This window comes from Bubalus kerabau, chromosome 2 (genome assembly GCF_029407905.1).
Source record: "Bubalus kerabau isolate K-KA32 ecotype Philippines breed swamp buffalo chromosome 2, PCC_UOA_SB_1v2, whole genome shotgun sequence".
Classification (NCBI taxonomy): Eukaryota; Metazoa; Chordata; class Mammalia; order Artiodactyla; family Bovidae; genus Bubalus; species Bubalus kerabau.
Genome location: NC_073625.1, coordinates 80,448,292 through 80,471,566, shown reverse-complemented (window position 1 = coordinate 80,471,566; position 23,275 = coordinate 80,448,292). Strand labels below are relative to the sequence as shown.

General features: G+C 36.2%; 1 protein-coding gene across 1 annotated transcript in view; it reads right to left on the bottom strand.

Moving 5' to 3' along the window:
* Window positions 1–1,206: 1,206 nt before the first annotated feature.
* The window catches only part of CADM2 (cell adhesion molecule 2), a 285,958-nt gene continuing 263,889 nt past the window's right edge, over window positions 1,207–23,275 (bottom strand). Inside the window, exons 9-10 of the mRNA XM_055570073.1 lie at window positions 2,980–3,105; window positions 1,207–2,169 (exon numbers count right to left, since the gene is read on the bottom strand). Of these exons, the coding sequence (XP_055426048.1) occupies window positions 2,051–2,169; window positions 2,980–3,105 (245 nt within the window). The 3' untranslated portion in view covers window positions 1,207–2,050. The remainder of the gene's footprint in view (window positions 2,170–2,979; window positions 3,106–23,275) is intronic.

The following is a 23,275-nucleotide window of genomic DNA, read 5'->3' as shown; positions in this document are numbered from 1 at the left end:
TCACATCAATGCAGACTTATTTCCTTAAAATTGTCATACTGTATATGATTTATTATGTTAACACTCAACCACATCATATTATTTATGTTCTGTATATTCTGAAAAAGTGCTGCTTAACTGACATCGTCCTTTTTCTTTTGTAAGAAATCAACAAGATAAATGCTTCAACAATCAAAAAAAAATTAAGAGTCTAACGTTATCCTTAAAAGATTTATACTTTTCTGATAAATAATCTAAGATACAGCACCCTTGTCTTTCATTTGATATTAATACATGATGTCATACTCAACCATTCTCATTTCCCAAAAATAAATTCCAAGATATTATTCTTAAAACCATAGGCCATCATGCTTTCAGACATCACAAGTATAGCTACCATATTGTCATATTCTTTTTCTTCCTAAAGGTGCAATTCTTGTCAATGGGAAAATAATTTTTATCTAACTGGATTTTTAATCTTTAGCATAGAGTATCAATAAATCTAATGACAACTAATCTAGCAGTATTGTATTTTACTAGGAGAAATAATATGACTTCAGATTGACTCTGTGTCATATTTAAGAATACAGCATTTCTTAATGGTTAAATACATCGAAATTTCAGAAGTAATCCAGAGAAAGAGACTTTCACCTTGGAGTTAAAATTATGGCAGAAATTCTCTATCACTCACTGTTTCATATGTTTATACCTCACAAAATGCATAGACAGGAATTTAATATAAAGAATTAGTTCATTTATACAGAAAACATATCTCAAACACTTCTTTTTTGGCAAACCAACATAGGTAAGCAGCTCTGGAACTGCCAAATTAAAATTTGTAAATTTTTAGCAAACTAAGAGTTTATTTTAGATTATTATTCAACTGTGGTTGTAATTTAAAACCTGAGGCTGTGCACTGGTTGTTAGCTTAAAATTACCTTTCCTTATAACATTGTGCTTCCATTGTATAACAAAAATTAACAAGAACTAGAAAAATTTGTTGTTGAACAGTGCTAGGACATACAGACAAAAATACTAATACATGTTATCTACTTATAATATTGGTTTAAGTAATATCTAAAGGGATATAATGGACATTAGAAAATGCTTACTCATGACTGATTACCTACAGCCAAAAAAGTTAAATATGTATCAAATAATGTTTAATTGGATTTATTATATGCACTATATACAGATACTAAAATGTTTCAAAATTGTGCCCTATGGATATTTCAATTTTGTTTAGGCAGGTGAGTCTTTATGGAGCAAATAAATTACAGAATCAAATTAGAGAAATGAATGAAGTCTTTGTGATTCCCAAAATGGTAAAATATTTGTAACGATTTATTGGTAGATGAAGCTAAAATAAGCTAATGGTGGGATCTATATAATTATATAAGACAGCATGTCATGACTGTAATCCATATTCATGGCTCCTGTATCAAATACTATATTTTTAAATAGCAAATTGATACAGCTTTATCAGTATAATCTCAAATATTCCAGAATCTATTCTTCAATAGTTTATTTCAGTTTGTGTTTTTTAGGGCATATGCTTCCAAAACATGCCTTTGAAGATAGACATGTAGAAAACATCATAAACCTCTAACATCCGAATTGAACTTAAGCATGTTAGGTCTGTACCTAATCCTGTTCCTTGTGAAAGCTGTCCAGTGGCAGATTTACAAGGTCTTTGATTTAAAGGGAGCCAAAAATGAGGGAGTGGGGAAAGCTCTGCATACTTTTTTTTTCCAATGTACAAAAACAATTCAATATCATGATTCAAGGAGATGATTAACATTGTTAAGGCTGTATATTCAAGCACTGTATGTTAAAAGAGCAATGGTGTGGAATTTACGCGGTAATAAATGTCCTGCATTATGGATGGTACGGTAATTAAAGGATGATGCTTTCGACAGCTGATTGTTGGCATACACTGGCTACGGATAGCAGTACGGTATGGAAGTTAATAAAGGTAGCAGAAGATGGTAGAAATGAATTCTGAAAGATGATAGCCAGTTTTCTCCAGCAGCCAGCCTGGTACATAAAATTCAGAATCTTGGCCTGCATTTTAAATGAAATATTCTTTTTTTTCTTCAGCATTGACTTGGCTGCCCTCAGCATTGATAATGGCTGTGTCAGCATCTGGTGCATCTTCAGCTCCTTTAGCTTCATTTGTTAAATATGTTCCTGTGGGTGTTGGAAGAAAACCATGTTAGTTTTGTCAGAGTGGTAAAACAACCACTGTTAAAGTCACCTTCATTTAGGAAGAAACTTACGCCAGATTTCTTATATGTTGAAACATATTCTGAGGTGTAAGAAACCATACAATTCACCCTTCTAAAGTTGTATACTTTCTTTCGGTTTTCAGGTATATGTTGCAGATGAAGCTGTGTGCAGGTTAACTAGAGGCAACTGCCAAACTGGCATGGGTAATGAGTACTTTGATTTATTTAATGATGGCTACAGACCATGTGATCCACTCATCTGTAGCAATCAGGGCCCTTTGTTCAGATGTTGATAATGATCACATCAAATGTGTCAACATTCATTTTGGTAACTCCATTTAAAAGAAGATTATACCAATAGTTTTCTACCTAACCCATTGCAAAAAAATCACATATTTTCCTTATTAATATGGCCACATATGTGTGCATAAACTTACAAACAGGAACATTACCAAATGATTAATATTAGAGTTGAATTTCAGTCCTAGACATATACTACAAACTCGCTCCCATATTTCTTTTTTTTTTTTCCTAAACCAATGATTCACTCTGTGACTTCTGGCTATTGGCTTAGTATTATTTTGCTAATCCAGTCCAACTTTAATGTTGAGTAAAATAATTAAGAATTCTCTGAAATAATTTAGTATTCAGATCTCTCAATTTCAACCCTCATCACACATACACACACACAGAAAGAATAATATTTCATGATGAAGCTAGTCTTTAGAATTTTTTTGTGAAATTTAAGAATGCGTTATTATATATAACCTACCTTTATGTCTTGCCAGATATCGTCCAAGCAAAAATATAGAACACAGCGTGACAAATACAACTACAGCCACAATCCCTCCTATAAGCGCATGATCAGGGCCAGCCTGGCCAGCCAGAGCATTGGGGTCTTGAAAAAAGAGAAAAAATATTGCTTTAGTTCATGTGATTTTAGACATAGAGTACATATCTGCATTAGAATGAGTTGTTTTGGAAAGTAGCACATTAAAATAAAGTTTTTTTAACGTGTATTACACCAATCATCTAGTCAACAGATATTGGGGATATAAAATTTGACACATAAATTACCATTGCCACTGAGTTTACATTTTAAGAGAGAGACAGTAAACAAATACACATATATGATTTTGTTTAGTTATATGCCTTTTCTTTCTCCTCTTCTCCACCTGAAAGTATGTGTATTTTTAAATGCGACAAACACAGCTATAATGCATAGGAAAGGCTGGGATTAGAGATTATAACAATTATACAAATATACAAATATTATACAAATTATACAAATATTATTATTGTATGCAAATACATTATACAAATATCATTTAAAGCTGAGGAAACTGATGAACTCCCTAAGGGAGAGAGTCTAGATAGAGAGGAGAAAAAGTCTAAAAACTGAGACCTGAAAAGTTCCCATATTTAAAGTCTGACAGAAGTTGCTTCCAGCAGAGAAGATTGAGAAGGAGAGAAAAGTGGGGTAGGAAGAGATCCTGGCGAGCAAACAATAATTGATTAAAGGAAAGATCATTTTTTAAGGAGAGGGGGGTGTTACAAACTCTGTTGTATTATCGATTGAAGGAGGAAGATGAATACTCAACATTGAGGATTAAATGTCTGTTGCACTTGTAGCTTTAAGGGCAGTGGTTGGAAAGATTAGATTCTGATATACTTTTACGTTCTGCTTTTGTTAAGATATTAAAGGAGAGAGCTGAGCCTAGTAGAGGATGGCCAGTTTTCAAGCAGAAATAAAAAGATCAAAGGAAGCTCAGATGTGAGTACTTAAAAGTTTGGAAAATCAACTATTTATAAAAGTTGCATAATAAGAGATAAAACTAAATGAAGTTTTAAGCAACAAAATATACTAAGGCTCAGCTCTGTGGCAAAGGTCAGATTGTGTATACTGCCTACCATCCAGGGTCCTTTGTGTGCATAGCTTCAGGAGAGCTGCGTACAGTCTACAATCTACAAGAGAGTTTCAGAGGGAGACAGGAAATAAATAAATTAGGTCTGGCAATTCCGCTTTCAAAAAGTCTTGAAATATGGTTATAGGTACAGGAATCTGACAAATAGATTAGGAGTCTACTTTGTTTTTAATGGAACTACTGTGCCAAAGAAGCATATACCTAGTTAGAAAATAAATAAAAAGAAAGAAAAGTCTGATTATTGAAACATCAAAAACTTCTAGACTACCAAACGTGGTGAAAACAAGAAGTGGCCTATAAGACCTGTGTAGTCCCCATGAGAGCATATGACCAAACACCCACTTCCAGTGTGGCCACAGAGCATGACTGACAAGGCTGAACTTCCTGTAATATAGACTTGGAGGAAGGCAAAAAGAATGATCAGAAGAGAAGCTAGTTTCTTTAGGGACTATAACTGTTGCCAATGCAAAGGGAACTTTTCATGCCAGTCTGAAATATTTTCATAATTATTATGGATCAGTGACTACTTGGTGTTTCCCATTATTCCTCTTCTTCCAAAAGAGAGCATTTATATTAAGGAGGGCTTTTCCTGGAGCTTTTCTGGTAGCTTAGCTGGTAAGGAATCCGCCTGCAATGCAAGAGACCCTGGTTTGATCCCTGGGTTGGAAAGTTCCCCTGGAGGAGGGCGTGGCAACCCACTCCAGTATTCTTGGCTGGAGAATCCCCATGGACAGAGGAGCCTGGTGGGGCTACAGTCCATGGGGTTGCAGAGTCGGACACAACGGAGCAACTAAGCACAGCACAGGGTTTTTCCTGACTCTATTCTATCACTGTATTTTGTACATGGGATGGAAAAGAGCATTGAAACTTGTGTTTTGGTTCATTTTTCCTTGAGCTAATGCATCTGGAGATGATGAAGATAATTATGTATATTTGAGGACCTTGGTCATTGAGTTAGGTACACTAGTTTGATGGGACTCTAGGTTATCTCTTTGGATGGGGTAGGGCAATGGTTTATGTGACAAAAAGAAGGTAAAAAATATTTGGTGATCAGAGGCTATTATGGGCAGATATTTCTAGCTGATAACAAATTTGCTTCCTTTATTTTTCAGTGCACAGAGCTAGACAGTTACCAACTTCACTGGCAGTTGCATGTGGAACCATACGATTTGTGTTCTAGACAGGTGAAAGAAGGCCCAGCTAATAAAAGTCTCCCACATGTAACCATCCAGAGTGATAGCAGGAGGTACGAGTTGAAATTAAGAGAACCACAAGAATAAGTCAGGCCATAGGTCACTGAATCTCCACCTGGAAGAAAATTGTTGCCCAACTAATAACATGGGGATCATCAGACTGCTTGAGGGGAAAAAGAAAAGCTTTATTTTCAAACACTGAATATGGAAAAAAGTAAAATTGTCACAGCAGCTATTGTTAATTTAGCTTTCTATTATACACAGGAGCAAAAAATAAATCTGCCATGCCTCTGAATACCCTATTCCTAGCTTAGATATATCAGAATCAGTTTTAAATTCCACCTCCTGTTCAAGTTCCCAAATACAGTTCAGTTCAGTTGCTCAGTCGTGTCCTATTCTTGATGACCCCATGAACCGCAGCACGCCAGGCCTCTCTGTCCATCACCAATTCCCAGAGTCCACCCAAACCCATGTCCATCCAGTCGATGATGCCATCCAACCATCTCATCCTCTGTCGTCCCCTTAACCTCCTGCCCTCAATCTTTCCCAGCACCATGGTCTTTTCCAATGAGTCAGCTCTTCGCATGAGGTGGCCAAAGTATTGGAGTTTCAGCTTCAACATCACTCCTTCCAATGAACACCCAGGACTGGTCTCCTTTAGGATGGACTGGTTGGATCTCCTTGCAGTCCAAGGGACTCTCAAGAGTCTTCTCCAATAGTACAGTTCAAAAGCATCAATTCTTCAGTGTTAAGCTCTCTTTATAGTCCAAATCTCACATGACCACTGGAAAAACCATAGCCTTGACTAGATGGACCTTTGTTGGCAAAGTAATGTCTCTGCTTTTTAATATGCTGTCTAGGTTGTTCATAACTTTCCTTCCAAGGAGTAAGTGTCTTTTAATTTCATGGCTGCAATCACCACTTGCAGTGATTTTGGAGCCCAGAAAAATAAAGTCAGCCACTGGTTTCACTGTTTCCCCATCTATCTGCCATGAAGTGATGGGACCGGATGCCATGATCTTAGTTTTCTCAATGTTCAGCTTAAAGCCAACTTTTTCACTCTTCTCTTTCACTTTCATCAAGAGGCTCTGTAGTTCTTCTTCACTTTCTGCCATAAGGGTGGTGTCATCTGCATATAAGTAGTCAGAAATTATGTCCATTTTATTTGCTGAATATCTCTCAGAACTGAGCACCTTTTTGGGAGCTGAGAGCACTCTTGCTAGTGCATCTGTACCAGTCTTCTTTCCTGAAGGTAAGTTCTGAGAAGTGGTATTGCTAGATCACAGAATGTAAACATTTTAAAAGAATTTTGATAAACACTGCCAAATGACATTGCAGAAAAATTGTATAAATTCATCCTCCATCAACGCCACATGAATTCCCGTATAGTATTAACAGCAGATACTCAAGGAGGTGCAGTGGTAAAGAATCTGCCATCAATGCAGAATACGCAAGACATGTGGGTTCAATTCCTGGGTTGGGAAGATCTCTTGGAGGAGGGAATATCAACCCACTCCAGTATTTTTGTCTGGACAATCCGATGGATAGAGGAGCCTGGTGGGCTACAGAGTTCATGGGGTCACAAAGAGTCAGACACAATTGAGCACACACATACACATACTATAATTAAAGAAAAAATTGTCTAATATTATATTGAAGTGCTAAATATTTAGGATTATTAAATTATAAGCTAACATAAATGTGTCTAAATATATATATATATATCCCACATTACTGCATTAATTTTGTACTATTTTTGAAATCTATTTTCCATTCAAAATTTCTGTTTTAATGGCTCTCTCCACAAAAAAGATGAACCTTTTAAGCAGCTTATTTTTATATACCTTCATTTTATGGTCTTTTCATCCATAGGTACATCTTACAATTTTATGTAATCAAATCTACCAAAGTTTTGTATTATGAGGTCTGACTTCTGGATCCTGATTTGAAATGCTTTTGTCATGATAATATTATACACATAAGAATTGCTGTTATCATCTAACACTTTTATTATTTTATTTTAATCTATCTAAAATGTATTTTGGTCTGTGATTTGAGGCTGAAGCATACAATATGACTTTAATTCTTCTGTGACAGACAGTTGTATCCCATATTATTTCTTTCATCAATATTTTTGTCACTTACCATAAACTAAATGTCTACCTATTTTATGTGTTTCTGCATATTCTTGTCTATTTTATGTGAGAAATCTATATGTGCAATCCTATGCTAATACTGTAGATTTTTAAAAATCATTTTGCTGTCCTGGAGAAGAAGTCTCAGGTCAGAATATTTTTGCAAGAAACAAAAATACAAGAGATTGCTTATTGGAATTGTACTGATTTACAGGTAGATTTCTTTTATATGGGCTTCCCTGGTAACTCAATTGGTAAAGAATCTGCCTGCTATGCAGGAGACCCAGGTTCACTCCTTAGGTCAGGAAGATCCCCTGGAGGAGGAAATGCCAACCCACTCCAATATTCTTGCCTGGGAACTCTCATGAACAGAGGAGCCTGGTGGGCTACAGTCCATGAAGTCGCAAAGAGTTGGACATAACTGAGAAACTAACATTTTCACTTTCACTTTCATTTTTCCTTTTATATAGTGCATTTTCCAGGTTCATGGTATGATTCTTCAATTATTTAAGTCTTTAGTAGTGTCTTTTAGTAAATTGTATAGTTTTCTGATACAGGACCTACATATTTCTGTTAATGTTATTTCTCATTAAAAATAATGTTTTCAGTATTTCGAAAGATTTTAATATTTTTAAATGTTACTACTTTTTAATTAAACTCAAGCCTTCTTTTTATTCCATTCATGGTTTTTTACTCTATTTTCTAAAGCATTATATCTAGCATTTGTAGAGATTATATTTTTAATTTTTATTTCCTCACCATCAAACTTAGTTTTAAACACTATTTTTCTACTGATTTAGTTAGTACTTTGTGAACAATAATGACAATTACATTCTGATTCTGATGATCTCAGAAATGCATCAAAAATTTAAATAGACTAGCCGCAATCCTCCTTTTGACATTGTTTACTCTCTTTATTTATGTCAATATCTAGAGTTACTTTTACAGTTTCCATTGATCTAAAATTAGATAAAGAAAGATATTCATATCATCAACCCTTAATCATATAAACCACACATCTTGTCAAAAGAAAATTTCATGATGACAGCATCTTTGATTCTTGAATATCTGAGAATTATTATATTGTCAATAACACTGAACTGGCTAAAGATTCCCTGGTTTTTAACTCTTTGAATTAATAATAATGAAAAATAAATTGTCAATATTTTGACAATTTGTTTTGACTCCCTTTCGTACTAAATAATTCTGAAATCATTTGCATTTGTCTTGCTTCCTTCTCCTCCAAGATAAATCTGAAATTAAGTGACCTGCATTTTTCACATTATTGCTGTTGCAATATTTGGGTTTTGCTCCATTATATTTGGATGTTTTAGCTGAATATATTTTGTAGTTTGTCTCTAGTCAGAATTTTGCTTTGCTTGCAAACACATCTTTTTATTAAAATCAGTTAAGATCATTTGCTTTTGACTTATGAAATTTTTTCTACTCTATTTTTGATTAACAACTGCTCTTTCCATTTCCTTTCTTGGAAAATTGAATTACACACTGGTAGAAACTCCAGCAATGCCAAAGAATGCTCAAACTACCATACAATTGAACTCATCTCACATGCTAATAAAGTCATCCTCAAAATTCGACAAGCCAGGCTTCAGTAATACGTGAACCGTGAACTTCCAGATGTTCAAGCTGGATTTAGTAAAAGCAGAGGAACGAGAGATCAAATTGCCAACATCCGCTGGATGGTGGAAAAAGGAAGAGAGTTGCAGAAAAATATCTATTTCTGCTTTATTGACTATGCCAAAGCCTTTGACTCTGTGGATCACAATAAACTATGGGAAATTCTTCAAGAGATGGGAATACCAGACCACCTGATCTGCCTCTTGAGAAACCTATATGCAGGTCAGGAAGCAGCAGTTAGAACTGGACATGGAACAACAGACTGGTTCCAAATAGGAAAAGGAGTACATCAAGGATGTATATTGTCACCCTTCTTATTTAACTTCTATGCAGAGTACATCATGAGAAACGCTGGGCTGGAAGAAGCACGAGCTGGAATCAAGATTGCTGGGAGAAATATCAATAACCTCAGATATGCAGATGACAGCACCCTTATGGCAGAAAGTGAAGAGGAACTAAAGAGCCTCTTGATGAAAGTGAAAGGGGAGAGTAGACTTAAAGTTCAACATTCAGAAAATGAAGATCATGGCATCTGGTCCCATCACTTCATGGGAAATAGATGGGGAACCAGTGTCAGACTTTATTTTTCTGGGCTCCAAAATCACTGCAGATGGGGATTGCAGCCATGATTAAAAGACGCTTACTCCTTGGAAGGAAAGTTATGACCAACATAGATCAGATCAGATCAGATCAGTTGTTCAGTAGTGTCCGACTCTTTTCGACCCCATGAATCGCAGCACGCCAGGCCTTCCTGTCCATCACCAACTCCTGGAGTTTACCCAGACTCACGTCCATCGAGTCAGTGATGCCATCCAGCCATCTCATCCTCTGTCATCCCCTTCTCCTCTTGCCCCCAGTCCCTCCCAGCATCAGAGTTTTTTCCAATGAGTCAACTCTTCGCATGAGGTGGCCAAAGTACTGGAGTTTCAGCTTCAGCATCATTCCTTCCAAAGAAATCCCAGGGCTGATCTCCTTCAGAATGGACTGGTTGGATCTCCTTGCAGTCCAAGGGACTCTCAAGAGTCTTCCCCAACACCACGGTTCAAAAGCATCAATTCTTCGGCACTCAGCCTTCTTCACGGTCCAACTCTCACATTCATACAGGACCACAGGAAAAACCATAGCCTTGACTAGACGAACCTTTGTTGGCAGAGTAATGTCTCTGCTTTTGAATATGCTATCTAGGTTGGTTGTAACTTTCCTTCCAAGGAGTAAGCGTCTTTTAATTTCATGGCCGCAGTCACCATTTGTAGTGATTTTGGAGCCCAGAAAAATAAAGTCTGACACTGTTTCCGCTGTTTCCCCGTCTATTTCCCATGAAGTGATGGGACCAGATGCTGTGATCTTCGTTTTCTGAATGTTGAGCTTTAAGCCAACTTTGCACTCTCCTCTTTCACTTTTATCAAGAGGCATTTTAGTTCTTCTTCACTTAATGCCATAAGGGTGGTGTCATCTGCATATCTGAGGTTATTGATATTTCTCCCAGCAATCTTGATTCCAGCTTGTGTTTCTTCCAGTCCAGCGTTTCTCATGATGTACTCTGCGTATAAGTTAAATAAACAGGGTGACAATATACATCCTTGATGTACTCCTTTTCCTATTTGGAACCAGTCTGTTGTTCCATGTCCAGTTCTAACTGCTACTTCCTGACCTGCATACAAATTTCTCAAGAGGCAGATCAGGTGGTCTGGTATTCCCATCTCTTTCAGAATTTTCCACAGTTTATTGTGATCCACAGAGTCAAAGGCTTTGGCATAGTCAATAAAGCAGAAATAGATGCTTTTCTGGAACTCTCTTGCTTTTTCAATGATCCAGCAGATGTTGGCAATTTGATCTCTGGTTCCTCTACCTTGTCTAAAACCAGCTTGAACATCAGGAAATTCACGGTTCACATATTGCTGAAGCCTGGTGGAGAATTTTGAGCATTACTTTACTAGCGTGTGAGATGAGTGAAGTTGTGAGGTAGTTTGAGCATTCTTTGGCATTGCCTTTCTTTGGGATTGGAATGAAAACTGAGCTTTTCCAGTCCTGTGGCCACTGCTGAGTTTTCCAAATTTGCTGGCATATTGAGTGCAGCACTTCCACAGCATCATCTTTCAGGATTTGGAATAGCTCCACTGGAATTCCATCACCTCCACTAGCTTTGTTCGTAGTGATGCTTTCTAAGGCCCACTTGACTTCACATTCCAGGATGTCTGACTCTAGGTGAGTGATCACACCATCGTGATTATCTGGGTTGTGAAGATCTTTTTTGTATAGTTCTTCTGTGTATTCTTGCCATCTCTTCTTAATATCTTCTGCTTCTGTTAGGTCCATACCATTTCTGTCCTTTATCGAGCCAATCTTTGCATGAAATGTTCCTTTTGTATCTCTGATTTTCTTGAAGAGATCCCTAGTCTTTCCCATTCTGTACCAACCTAGATAGCATATTCAAAAGCAGAGACATTACTTTGCCAACAAAGGTGAGTCTAGTCAAGGCTATGGTTTTTCCTGTGGTCATGTATGGATGTGAGAGTTGGACTGTGAAGAAAGCTGAGTGCCGAAGAATTGATATTTTTGAACTGTGCTGTTGGAGAAGACTCTTGAGAGTCCCTTGGACTGCAAGGAGATCCAACCAGTCCATTCTGAAGGAGATCAGCCCTGGGATTTCTTTGGAAGGAATGATGCTGAAGCTGAAACTCCAGTACTTTGGCCACCTCATGCGAAGAGTTGACTCATTAGAAAAGACCCTGAAGCTGGGAGGGATTGGGGGCAGGAGGAGAAGGGGATGACAGAGGATAAGATGGCTGGATGGCATCACCGACTCGATGGACATGAGTTTGGTAAACTCCAGGAGTTGGTGAGGCCTGGCATGCTGCGATTCATGGGGTTGTAAAGAGTTGGAGACAACTGAACTGAGAAACTCCATATTTTATGTTGCATGTATTTCTTTCTCTCTTTCCTAGTTTAAAAATCATTTTACTAATTTTACGTTTTACTTCATCATGTTTTCCAGGCTTATTATCTGTTTAGGTGATTTTACTTTCTATCACAATTTTTCCTTATTTCTTCCTAAAGTATTTTGTTATTGACTGACTTTAGTTTAACTACACCATCTATTTAACATCACTTTGTTCTTACTTAGTAAATATTTCAACCAGTTTTATATGATTGACAAGAAAAAGTGGTAGTTTGACAATATTTTCCTCGTTTTAGTATAATAATTCTATTTAAATATCTGGGAAAATGATTTTCTTGGTGAGCATGTATTATTTCTCTTATTGCACTCATTTTTCATGGGATGCAGATTGAATTTTATCTGTTTACACATCATTGCATTTTCTTTTATTATTTTCACTCTTAATATTGACATGTTCAGAAGAGGGATTGTCTTTCCTGAGGCTGGTGTTCATTCCTTCTCAGTTGTAATGCTGTGGACCACTGCTGCTACAAAAGAGATTTTTGTAAGTGATAGATGAATCATATGACATCTGTAGTGAATGGTTTGAAGAAAGAGCCTTGAGATGTAGATCATTCTTGGTGAAAGATTTCATTGATTTTCTACACTTTTGGTTAAAATCTTCACTTTCATTGTAAAGTTTCAGATAACATGTAACCCATCACCCCTTTTTTATACAATTTATACAAAAAAACTTGATAGATTAGAATTCATTTTAGATCAATTAAAATTTATTATGTTCATTATTAAATATTTTCACATGCATTTATTTAATAGAAATAAGGCAGAAAAGTCATAATATTTATATATATTTGACCCTACTGATAAGTGTTCTGCATATATTTTTATAATCTGTAAAAGAAAGATTTCAACCTTTAGCCTCATCTCATAAACAAAATAAGTCAACATATAGTCCTAGGATTTTTAAGATTTCAAAGCTAGTATAGTTATAGAGACTGCTACTTTGCATGTCTACTTGTAAATGTAGTTTTCAAGCTAACACTTTTGGTTATGCTCTTTATTTTTCCCCCATAACTGTTAGAACTCAAAGTCTATCCTTAATTTCTATTTTTAGCAACTGAAACAAGTGATTGAGACTGAGGTCCAGATAAATATCTCTTGAACAAAGCAGAGATAATATATAACATAAATGACTAAGTCTCAGTGGGGATCTCTCATACATCCTTTCTCTCATCCCTCTCCTACTGTCATAGCAATAAAAAGATGAAGTATAACCTTCTGAAGTTTCTGTATAGGTTGCAGAGTCTGTATTATTATTCAGATAAAAATATCCTGTGTCTTTAAAGACCATTATTCATCATCAAGCATTGACCTTAAGACTTGCTGGAGTTAGCCTGTTAACATGGGAGTCAGTAAATTCTAGTAGATTTGGCAATATATTAGAAATCTTTTCTTCTTGAGACAATGCACATAACGTGAATATTGTAGAATTAAAACTTTCTGAGGAGTAAATCCCTGGTGGTCCAGTGGTTAGGACTTCATGATTCCACTGCAGGGGGTACTAGTTTGATCCTTGGTTGGGAACTAAAATCCCACAAGCTGCTCAGTAGAACCAAAAAAAAAAAAAAAACCCAAAAACAAACAAAAACTTTTTGAGCATAAAATCTTTCAGTTAGGGTTACTGGACTTTCAATAGAGGATTCCAAAGAGAAAATCATATTAAATAACAATATTGTGATTAGTAATTTCTGACATTTAGAAGAGTAGAAAATAACCTAAAGTATAGTTTTATTTGACAATCATAATATGGAGAAGTACTAATGTGGGTATTCCCAGGTAGGTCTAGTGGTAAAGAACCCATTTGCCTATGCAGGAGACTTAAGAGATGCTGGTTTGATCCTCAGGTTGAGAAGATTCCTTGGAGGAGGGCTTGGTAACCCACTCAAGTATTCTTGCCCAGAGTATCCTATGGACAGAAGAGCCTTGCAGGGTACAGTCCACAGCGTCACAAGGAACAGGACACAACTGAAGTGACTTAGCATACACAGCATGCACTAAAGTATTTAATTATATCTCTAAAATCATTGCTGGGGTTTTCTACCATCATGCGTCTAGTCTGTCATGTTTTATTCCTATAAATAAGAAGTAAAAACACTAAAGAAAGAATACCTAAGTTTCCAAGGTCAAGCAAGGAGAAATTAAAAACACTGAACATTTTTTAATTCAAGTATTAGGCTTATTTTACAAAACATATTTTATTATACATGATTTTTCATTTTAAAAATGGTAATGAAATGAAACTTTTATGTAAGTATTTTAAAATTAGGTTCTGAGATCATTTTTAAAAGAAAACGATCATCCTTATATAGTAAAATAAATATTTTCAAAGCCAAACTTGGATTATCAGTTATAATTTTTTAAGCTGATAAATCTTTAAGGACATACACTATAACAAGCACGTTAAGTCATTTTTTTTACTAAAATCTAATAAAAACTAACTACAAAATTGTTTAAATGTCAGAGTGCAGGAGCGGTATTTAATTAAATATTGAAAAATAGGGTTGGAAAAGCTAGAATGACCAGAATAGGATAAATTAGTGAGGAGAAGCAAATGCCTCTTTTGCAAAAGTCACAAATCTAGTTTCCTAGTAACAACCACCAGAGCCATGGAATGTCAAGACTTAGACAAAAGCAGAGTAGAATAAATTTAAACAAAATATAATACTGTAATATATTATAAGAGTCACTTGAACAATAAAGCCACTTCAGCTCATTTCAGTCACTCAGTCATGTCCAACTCTTTGCGACCCCATGGACTGCACTACATCAGGCTTCCCTGTCCTTCATCATCTCCTGGAGCTTGCTCAAATTCATGCCCATCAAGTCGGTGATGCTATCCAACCATCTCATCCTCTGTTGTTCACTTCTCCTCTAGCCTTCAGTCTTTCCCAGCATCAGGGTCTTTTCCAAAGAGTCAGTTCTTCCCATCAAGTGGCCAAAATATTGGAGATTCAGCTTCAGTATCAGTCCTTCCAATGAGTATTCAGGACTGATTTCCTTTAGAATTGAGTGGTTGGATCTCCTTGCAGTCCAGGAACTCTCAAGAGTCTTCTCCAACACCACAGTTCAAAAGCATCAATTCTTTGGCACTCAGCTTTCTTTATGGTCCAACTCTCACGTATATCTCACAATATAAACCACTTTTGTTGATATTTTATGTTTGTTTTGGAGTTTATGTGTGCTCGATCACTCAGTCATGTCCTACTTTTGTTGACCCCATGGACTATAGCCCACCAGGCTCCTCTGTCCATGGGATATCCCAGGCAAGAACACCGGAGTAGGTTGCCATTTCCTCCTCCAGGGGATCTTCGAGGCACAGGGATCAGACCAACATCTGCATCTCCTGCATTGGCAGGCAGATTCTTTACCACTGAGCCACCTGGGAAACCCTAAATACACATGTGTGTGTGTGTGTGTATATATATATATATATATATACATATATATATATATTTATAAATTTATAAATATATCTCTGGTATTTTGTTAGAGCCTGTACTAATACAGAAACTATAGTATGCTGTTTTTCATGTATTAGCTCAGTTGAATTATGTGAAAATTTAAGGTGATGGAAAATAGATTTGGGGAATTCTGGACGTATATATTCATCCCCAGCCAATGGCCTACAGACAAGTAGAACACCTAAGACTGCACAGATCAGTTCCTTTATGTGACCTACAAGTAATTCAGTTTTTGCATTGTATTAGGTGCTGCAGTGAGTTACATTACAAACCTTGCCCTGTCTCTGCTCACACACCAGTTTCATAGTGGTTAAGATGCAGTGAGAGATGTCAAGAATATCAGATGAAATCAGAATTGGGGTGACACTCTGTTGTACTATGTTGTAAACAAATAGAAAGTGGTAAATGAAACAGAGAAGTCAGTGAAATTTTTTCAAGTAGAAGATATTGCTCACAAAATTCTGGACTTACAAATCATTTACACCAAACCTCAGAGAACTTTCTACTATCAGGTTGACTCTGGGCAATTTTCTTAACCTCATCATTAGATTGTGAATACTTCTTATTTTCTAGGATTGTCAAAGACTAGAAAAAAAATATATATATATATGCTAGCTTTCATGAAAGGCTTAGAAGGATATCTGAAACATTGTAATATAAGCACTATCTAAACGCTAGTTAAATGAGGGAGAAGAAGTTGGAAAGTATAAACTTCTGTGTAGAAAACTACATGTTTCTTTTTTTGGTTTTTAAAAAGATTCTATTAGGACTTTTACTCTATGCAGTAATGGTGAAGCATTCTAAGCATCTGAATGTTTGAAAGATGGGGGGGATAGGAATAGTAGAATATTTAACATGAGAGCATGGGATAAAATGAATCTTATGGGAGTCTGACAAGGGACGACTAAATGAGAGAATAATTTATTGAATATTTAATCTGTGCCAGGTTCTGTATTGCAAATGGCTTATATTATCCAATTCATGTAAAATGTTGACTTAGAGACTCACAGTTATTGTTAATATAAAGATTGATAAACTCTGGAACAGTTTGCCTAAGCAAGTTTTGGGATTAAATTTTAAAGAGTTTTTTGAAATTATTATGAAAATTAGTTTTTAAGATGTGTCAGATGACTCCTATTTTGCAAATAAGAGTTTGTTGAAGTAATTTTTCCAGGCAATGTATATTTTCACATAATTTCATTCTCTTTTCTTCTGTCATGAAGAGGAATTCAATGCCCAACATGCTAAATGACCTTCCTGCTGGTGCTAGTTCTTCATTCAGTGAGACATTCTTCTTTCCCTTTGGGAATGTGAAATCCAAACAACAGTGAGGAGTCTCTATGCCAATCAGCCATGAATTACTTCATTCAGAAGCTTTTTATCTTGAATTAATTCACTTGCTTTAGTTTTATCTTCCCCAAAAGATATAAGGCTTCTTGAAGATAAAATTTGGGTCTTACAAAAGCAAAGAGGAACTGAAGAGACCCTTGATGAAGGTGAAAGCGGAGAGTGAAAAAGCTGGCTTAAAACTCAGCATTTCAAAAAACCAAGATTACGGCATCCAGTCCCATCACTTCATGGCTAATAGATAGAGAAAAAAATGGAAACAATGACAGACTTTATTTTACTGGACTCCAAAATCACTGCAGATGGTGCCTGCAGCCATGAAATTAAAAGACACTCGCTCCTTGGAAGAAAAGCTATGACAAATCTAGACAGCAGATTAAAAAGCGGAGACATAACTTTGCTGACAAAGCTCTGTATAGTCAAAGCTATGCTTTTTCCAGTAGTCATGTATGGATGTGAGAATTGGACCATAAAGAAAGCTAAGCAACAAAGAATTGATGCTTTTGAATTGTGGAGTTGGAGAAGATTCTTGAGAGTCCCTTGGATAGCAAAGAGATCAAACCAGTCACTCCTAAAGGAAATCAACCCTGAATATTCATTGGAAGGACTAATGCTGAAGCTCCAATCCTTTGGCCACCTAATGTGAAGAACCAACTCCCTGAAAATTTCCCTGATGTTGGGAAAGATTGATGGCAGGAAGATGGGATGACAGAGGATGAGATGGTTAGATGGCTTCATCAACTCAAGGACATGAGCTTAAGCAAACTCTAGGAGAAGTCTTCTAGGGAAGACTGGCTTGCTGCAGCCCATGGGGTCACAAAGAGTTGGACACACCTGAGTGACTGAACAACAACAACAGCATTCACAATATAGCTGGAACGGCACTTTCACACAGTTCTTGAAACCAAGCAAATTGAGTGAAGAGTGGATAATATTCAATATTTACACTGAATTCCAGAGAAAACTGAGATCTTTAGACACCAGTTTGTTCTGCTGATCAATAGATGGCCACTCTCATGGTATTAAATTATTTGTTTAAATACTATCTAAATATTTTAGAGATTAGTGCTTAGCAATAATAACCAATCTAGATTTGTACCTAGATACAAATCTAGATAATTTGGATATAGATTGTATAATTTGATTCTAACATAAACTAGAATATTGTCATGCACTTAAGATTCTACTTTCCCCACTTTAAATAAAATAGTAATGCTTCAGAAAGAGGGTCACTATAGTAAAACATTAAAAATAGTTATACATAATTTATGAAGAAAAAAATATACTGTCCTTTGGCAGTATATGACATTGGGAAATTCCCTGGCAAAAAATAAATCATCATATTCACTCAAAGTTCATCTATTATTTTTAAATTTTATGTATAGTTACTGTTTCTGACAGAAACACTTAAGACAAAACTCTGAAGGTTATAAAACATGAAAATATATTGTTCTGTGTGTGTATAATGATTTATACGTACTTTTTTTTTAAACTATAAACAATGTGTACTCAGACTCTAAATTCAAGAGTTCTAAATTAATGCTACATCATATAACAGGTTTTCAATAATAAGGAAAAAAAAATCCCAGCAAGCCCAACACTTAGCCTTTCACCTCATAAAAGTTTATTGTGCTATAAATTTCTTTGTATACAAAGTTCATAAACAACAAATACCATCACATGTTTCTATGTATTGGTAGCCCAGAGACTTTCTCATCAGAAAATTTTGACCATAATTATAAAGTCACTGTTTTGTTTGTTTGCTTCATTTTGAATTTGGTGTTTCAAGGTTGTTTAGCTTAGAGATATAATCGATTTATAAGATGTTTCAGCAAGTGAAGTGTGACTGTCAGAGGTACAGAAGTGAGGTGTTGTTATATCCTAGAGTAATTTCACACATTAAGCAATAGATTTCCTCTTCTGAGGGTTACCCCCTCAAGATCCAGTCCTCATTCGTCATGACTTACAGGTTTCCCAATTACATAACAACTGATTTTATTAGCTGCTATTTATAAATAGTTAATACTGTGCTAGGCCTGAACAAAATATCTACTTGAGTAAAATAACTCATCTATCCTTGAATTAAAAATTTAAGCAGAAACTTTCTCCATATGCGATAATATTTTTGGATAAAAGGTTCTAGCATAATTCTCTTCACTTTGCCAGTCTTTTTTCTCTGGTGAACCCAAAATAATATTTTCTTGACTACATTGAAAGAGGAACATTCTCAACTCTGAAGAATTTTAGCAATCCAGAGAGGACTCTCAGTCAAAAGAGTAATGTAGCTAGTAGGCCCTTCACTAAATGCTTCACTTCTTTTAGCACTGACATACAAAAAGGGAAAGAACTTGCCAGAAGGAGTGAGAATATATGGAGGTGAAGGAGAGGAATGGTTTTCAAGGTTATGCAAGTGATCAAAGTGGGAACAATGTAAGTTTTGAGGTACACATGGAGTTATTTGCTGCTTGTAAAAGTCTGTTATATTATCCAATAGGCATGTGATACAGAGTATAACTTATCTTAATAAGACAATAATTTCTCTTTAAGATCAAAGAAGATCTGAAATAGTATCAGACTCAGAACCATAAGTTTGACCTTCTAAGAGTTTCAGTTTTTACGCTTATAAGTATATACACCTGCTCTGCCTTCTTCAAAGAGTCACTAATAAAATCAGCTAACATGGAATCTGTACATATAAGTCACACCTAATAAGTGGGTAGCTCAGTTCAGTTCAGTTCAGTTATTCAGTCGTGTCCGATTCTTTGCGACCCCATGAATCACAGCACACCAGGCCTTCCTGTCCATCACCAACTACCAGAGTTCACTCAACTCATGTACATTGAGGCGGTGATGCCACCCAGCCATCTCATCCTCTGTCGTCCCCTTCTCCTCCTGCCCCCAATCCCTCCCAGCATCAGGGTCTTTTCCAATGAGTCAACTCTTCGCATGAGGTGGCCAAAGTATTGGAGTTTCAGCCTCAGCATCAGTCCTTCCAATGAACACCCAGGACTGATCTCCTTTAGGATGGACTGGTTGGATCTCCTTGTAGTCCAAGGGACTCTCAAGACTCTTTTCCAGAACCACAGTTCAAAAGCATCAATTCTTTGGCACTCAGCTTTCTTCACAGTCCAACTCTCACATCCATACATGACCACTGGAAAAACTATAGTCATGACTACACAGACTTTTGTTGGCAAAGTAATGTCTCTGCTTTTCAATATGCTATCTAGGTTGGTCATAACTTTCCTTCCAAGGAGTAAGTGTCTTTTAATTTCATGGCTGCAATCACTATCTGCAGTGATTTTGGAGCCCCCCAAAATAAAGTCTGACACAGTTTCCAATGTTTCCCCATCTATTTCCCATGAAGTGATGGGATCAGATGCCATGATCTTAGTTTTCTGAATGTTGAGCTTTAAGCCAAATTTTCCACTCTCCTTTTTCACTTTCATCAAGAGGGTTTTTAGTTCCTCTTCACTTTCTTGCCATAAGGGTGGTGTAATCTGCATATCTGAGGTTATTGATATTTTTGATTCCAGCTTGTGCTTCCTCCAGCCCAGCATTTCTCATGATGTACTCTGCATATAAGTTAAATAAGCAGGGTGACAATATACAGCCTTGACGTACTCCTTTTCCTATTTGGAACCAGTCTGTTCTTCCATGTCCAGTTCTAACTGTTGCTTCCTGACTTGCATATAGGTTTCTCAAGAGGCAGGTCAGGTGGTCTGGTATTCTCATCTCTTTCAGAATTTTCCCCAGTTTATTGTGATCCACACAGTCAAAGGCTTTGGCATAGTCAATAAAGCAGAAATAGATATTTTTCTGGAACTCTCTTGCTTTTTCAATGATCCAGAAAATGTTGGCAATTTGATCTCTGGTTCCTCTGCCTTTCCTAAAACCAGCTTGAATATCTGGAAGTTCATGGCTCAAGTATTGCTGAAGCCTGGCTTGGAGAATTTTGAGCATTACTTTACTAGCGTGTGAGATGACTGCAATTGTGCAGTAGTTTGAGCATTCTTTGGCATTGCCTTTCTTTGGGATTGGAATGAAAACTGAGCTTTTCCAGTCCTGTGGCCACTGCTGAGTTTTCCAAATTTGCTGGCATATTGAGTGCAGCACTTTCACAGCATCATTTTTTAGGATTTGAAATAGCTCAACTGGGATTCCATCACCTCCACTAGCTTTGTTCGTAGTGATGCTTTCTATGGCCCACTTGATTTCACATTCCAGGATGTCTGGCTCTAGGTGAGTGGGTAGCTCAGTTGGTAAAGAATCTGCCTGCAATGCATGAGACCCAGGTTTGATTACTCGGTTGGGAAGATCCACTGGAGAAAGGATAGGCTACCCACTCCAGTATTCTTGGGCATCCCTGGTGGCTCAGCTGGTAAAAAATCTGCCTGCAATGTGGGAGACAAGGATTCGATCCCTGGGTTGGGAAGATCCCCTGGAGAAGGGAAAGGCTAACCACTCCAGTATTCTGGCCCGGATAATTCCACAGACTGTATAGTCCATGGGGTCCCAAAGAGTTGGTCATGAATAAGCAACTTTCACTTTCACATATATGAGTAAAATAATGAGGTTAGAGACTGTAATAAATAAGGTTATAGGCTGTAAAAAAAAAAAAAAAAAGCTTGTATTTTGTGGTTTTATTCTTTTTCAGGAAAAAATGTACTCAAATTTGCTTACAGTGTCCAATTTCTTTTATCTTTATGTGATCTGAAGAAACTGGTGTTTTGTTTTTATTTTGCTGCCTATATCTTTCTAACTTGAAACTGTTCTACCTTCATTCTCAACAATACTTAACTCTTTGCATACCATTAGTGTCAGCCTGTATGCGTGAGGTGAGTAAATAGGAGCAACCATTAAGAGGGAAGACAAATGACTAGTATATGACATTGGTATATTTCTATTTTGACAATGTACTCTGCCTGGAGAATCTCATGGACAAAGGAGCCTGGTGGGCTACAGTCCATGGGGTTGCAAAGAGTCGGACACAACTGAGCGACTAACACATACACAATCTGCAAATCTAAGAGGATGACAAAGTATTTTTCATGCATGCCAAGTTGCTTCAGCTGTGTCCTGCTCTTTGTAAGCTTATGGACTTCATTCTGCCAGGCTCCTCTGTCCATTAGATTCTCCAGGAAAGAATACTGGAATGGGTTGCCATATCCTCCTCCATGGGATCTTCCTGACCCAGGGATTGAACCCATGTCTCTTAAGTCTCCTGCATTGAAGGCAGATTCTTTACCCACTGAGTCACCTGTGAAGCCTATTTTTAAGCAGACTAGAGGTTAAATAAATTATATGCAATGATTTCTGCAGGAAAGTAAAATCTTGGCGATTACATTTCTTCTTAAACTAAACTAACAACAACAAAAAAGGCAGCTGACCTGCTGATAATATGTGAAATATGCTTCCAGAGGAAACAACCCTAATATGACAAGTTTATTTTTTTTAATACTTACAAAAATATAAAGAATAAATATTTGACAGTGAGAATATAATGTTCAATGATATTCTAAAAAGTTTATTCTGTGCCAATTGTTTTTGATATCTATCCATATGCAAGAATAATTGGGATGGAATAATAAATCTATAAAATGATGGATTAAACATGTTTTAACATGTTTATTTTTATGGGCCAATACACTGGAAACATAATATCATTGCTACTAAATAATTTCCCTTTAGAACCAACGGCTCTAAAATGTGTATGTCAATATCAATAGTCAGTCCAGCCAAAACACCTCATGTTATAATTTTTGATTGATCATTCTAGTGACAATTAAAATAGTCATATTGACTGTGTGCATTTTAAACCCATTATAAATGGTCATTGAACCAGTTTCTTGGTTAGAAAAATGAATATATATTCAGAAGAATATAAACTAGTCCTCTATATGCACCATTTAGGAAGGACCCTCACATAACACTGAGAAAGGCTTGTGCATATTCTAAATGTTAAAATCTTAAGCTTATTGGAATCTTACCTTATTTTTTTAATATACTAAATCATGTTCAAATAGATAGTAAATCTCTCCTTATTGGTCCTTTATACACTCTCTGTGTGACTAATATATTACCAAACCTCTCTCTGCTCCATATATAAGGTACATTCAAATGTAACAGTAGTATGAATCACATAGAACTTTTGTGTGAATTTTATGAGGTAACACTAGTTCTTAGTAAATACCTGTCCCATAAAAGACAATAGTTATCATTAATATTTATTAAAAACAACATTACTTTAAATTTGTAAAATATGAATTAATTTTGTTCACAAGTCAATCTTACCATATAGTTCCTAGTCTTATACTAAATATAGTAGACTTATAGATAAATGCTCTTTTCATTATAACTTTGGTAATAAGCTCCCAATGGAAAACAGAACTTAATGCAAGCTGAAATAG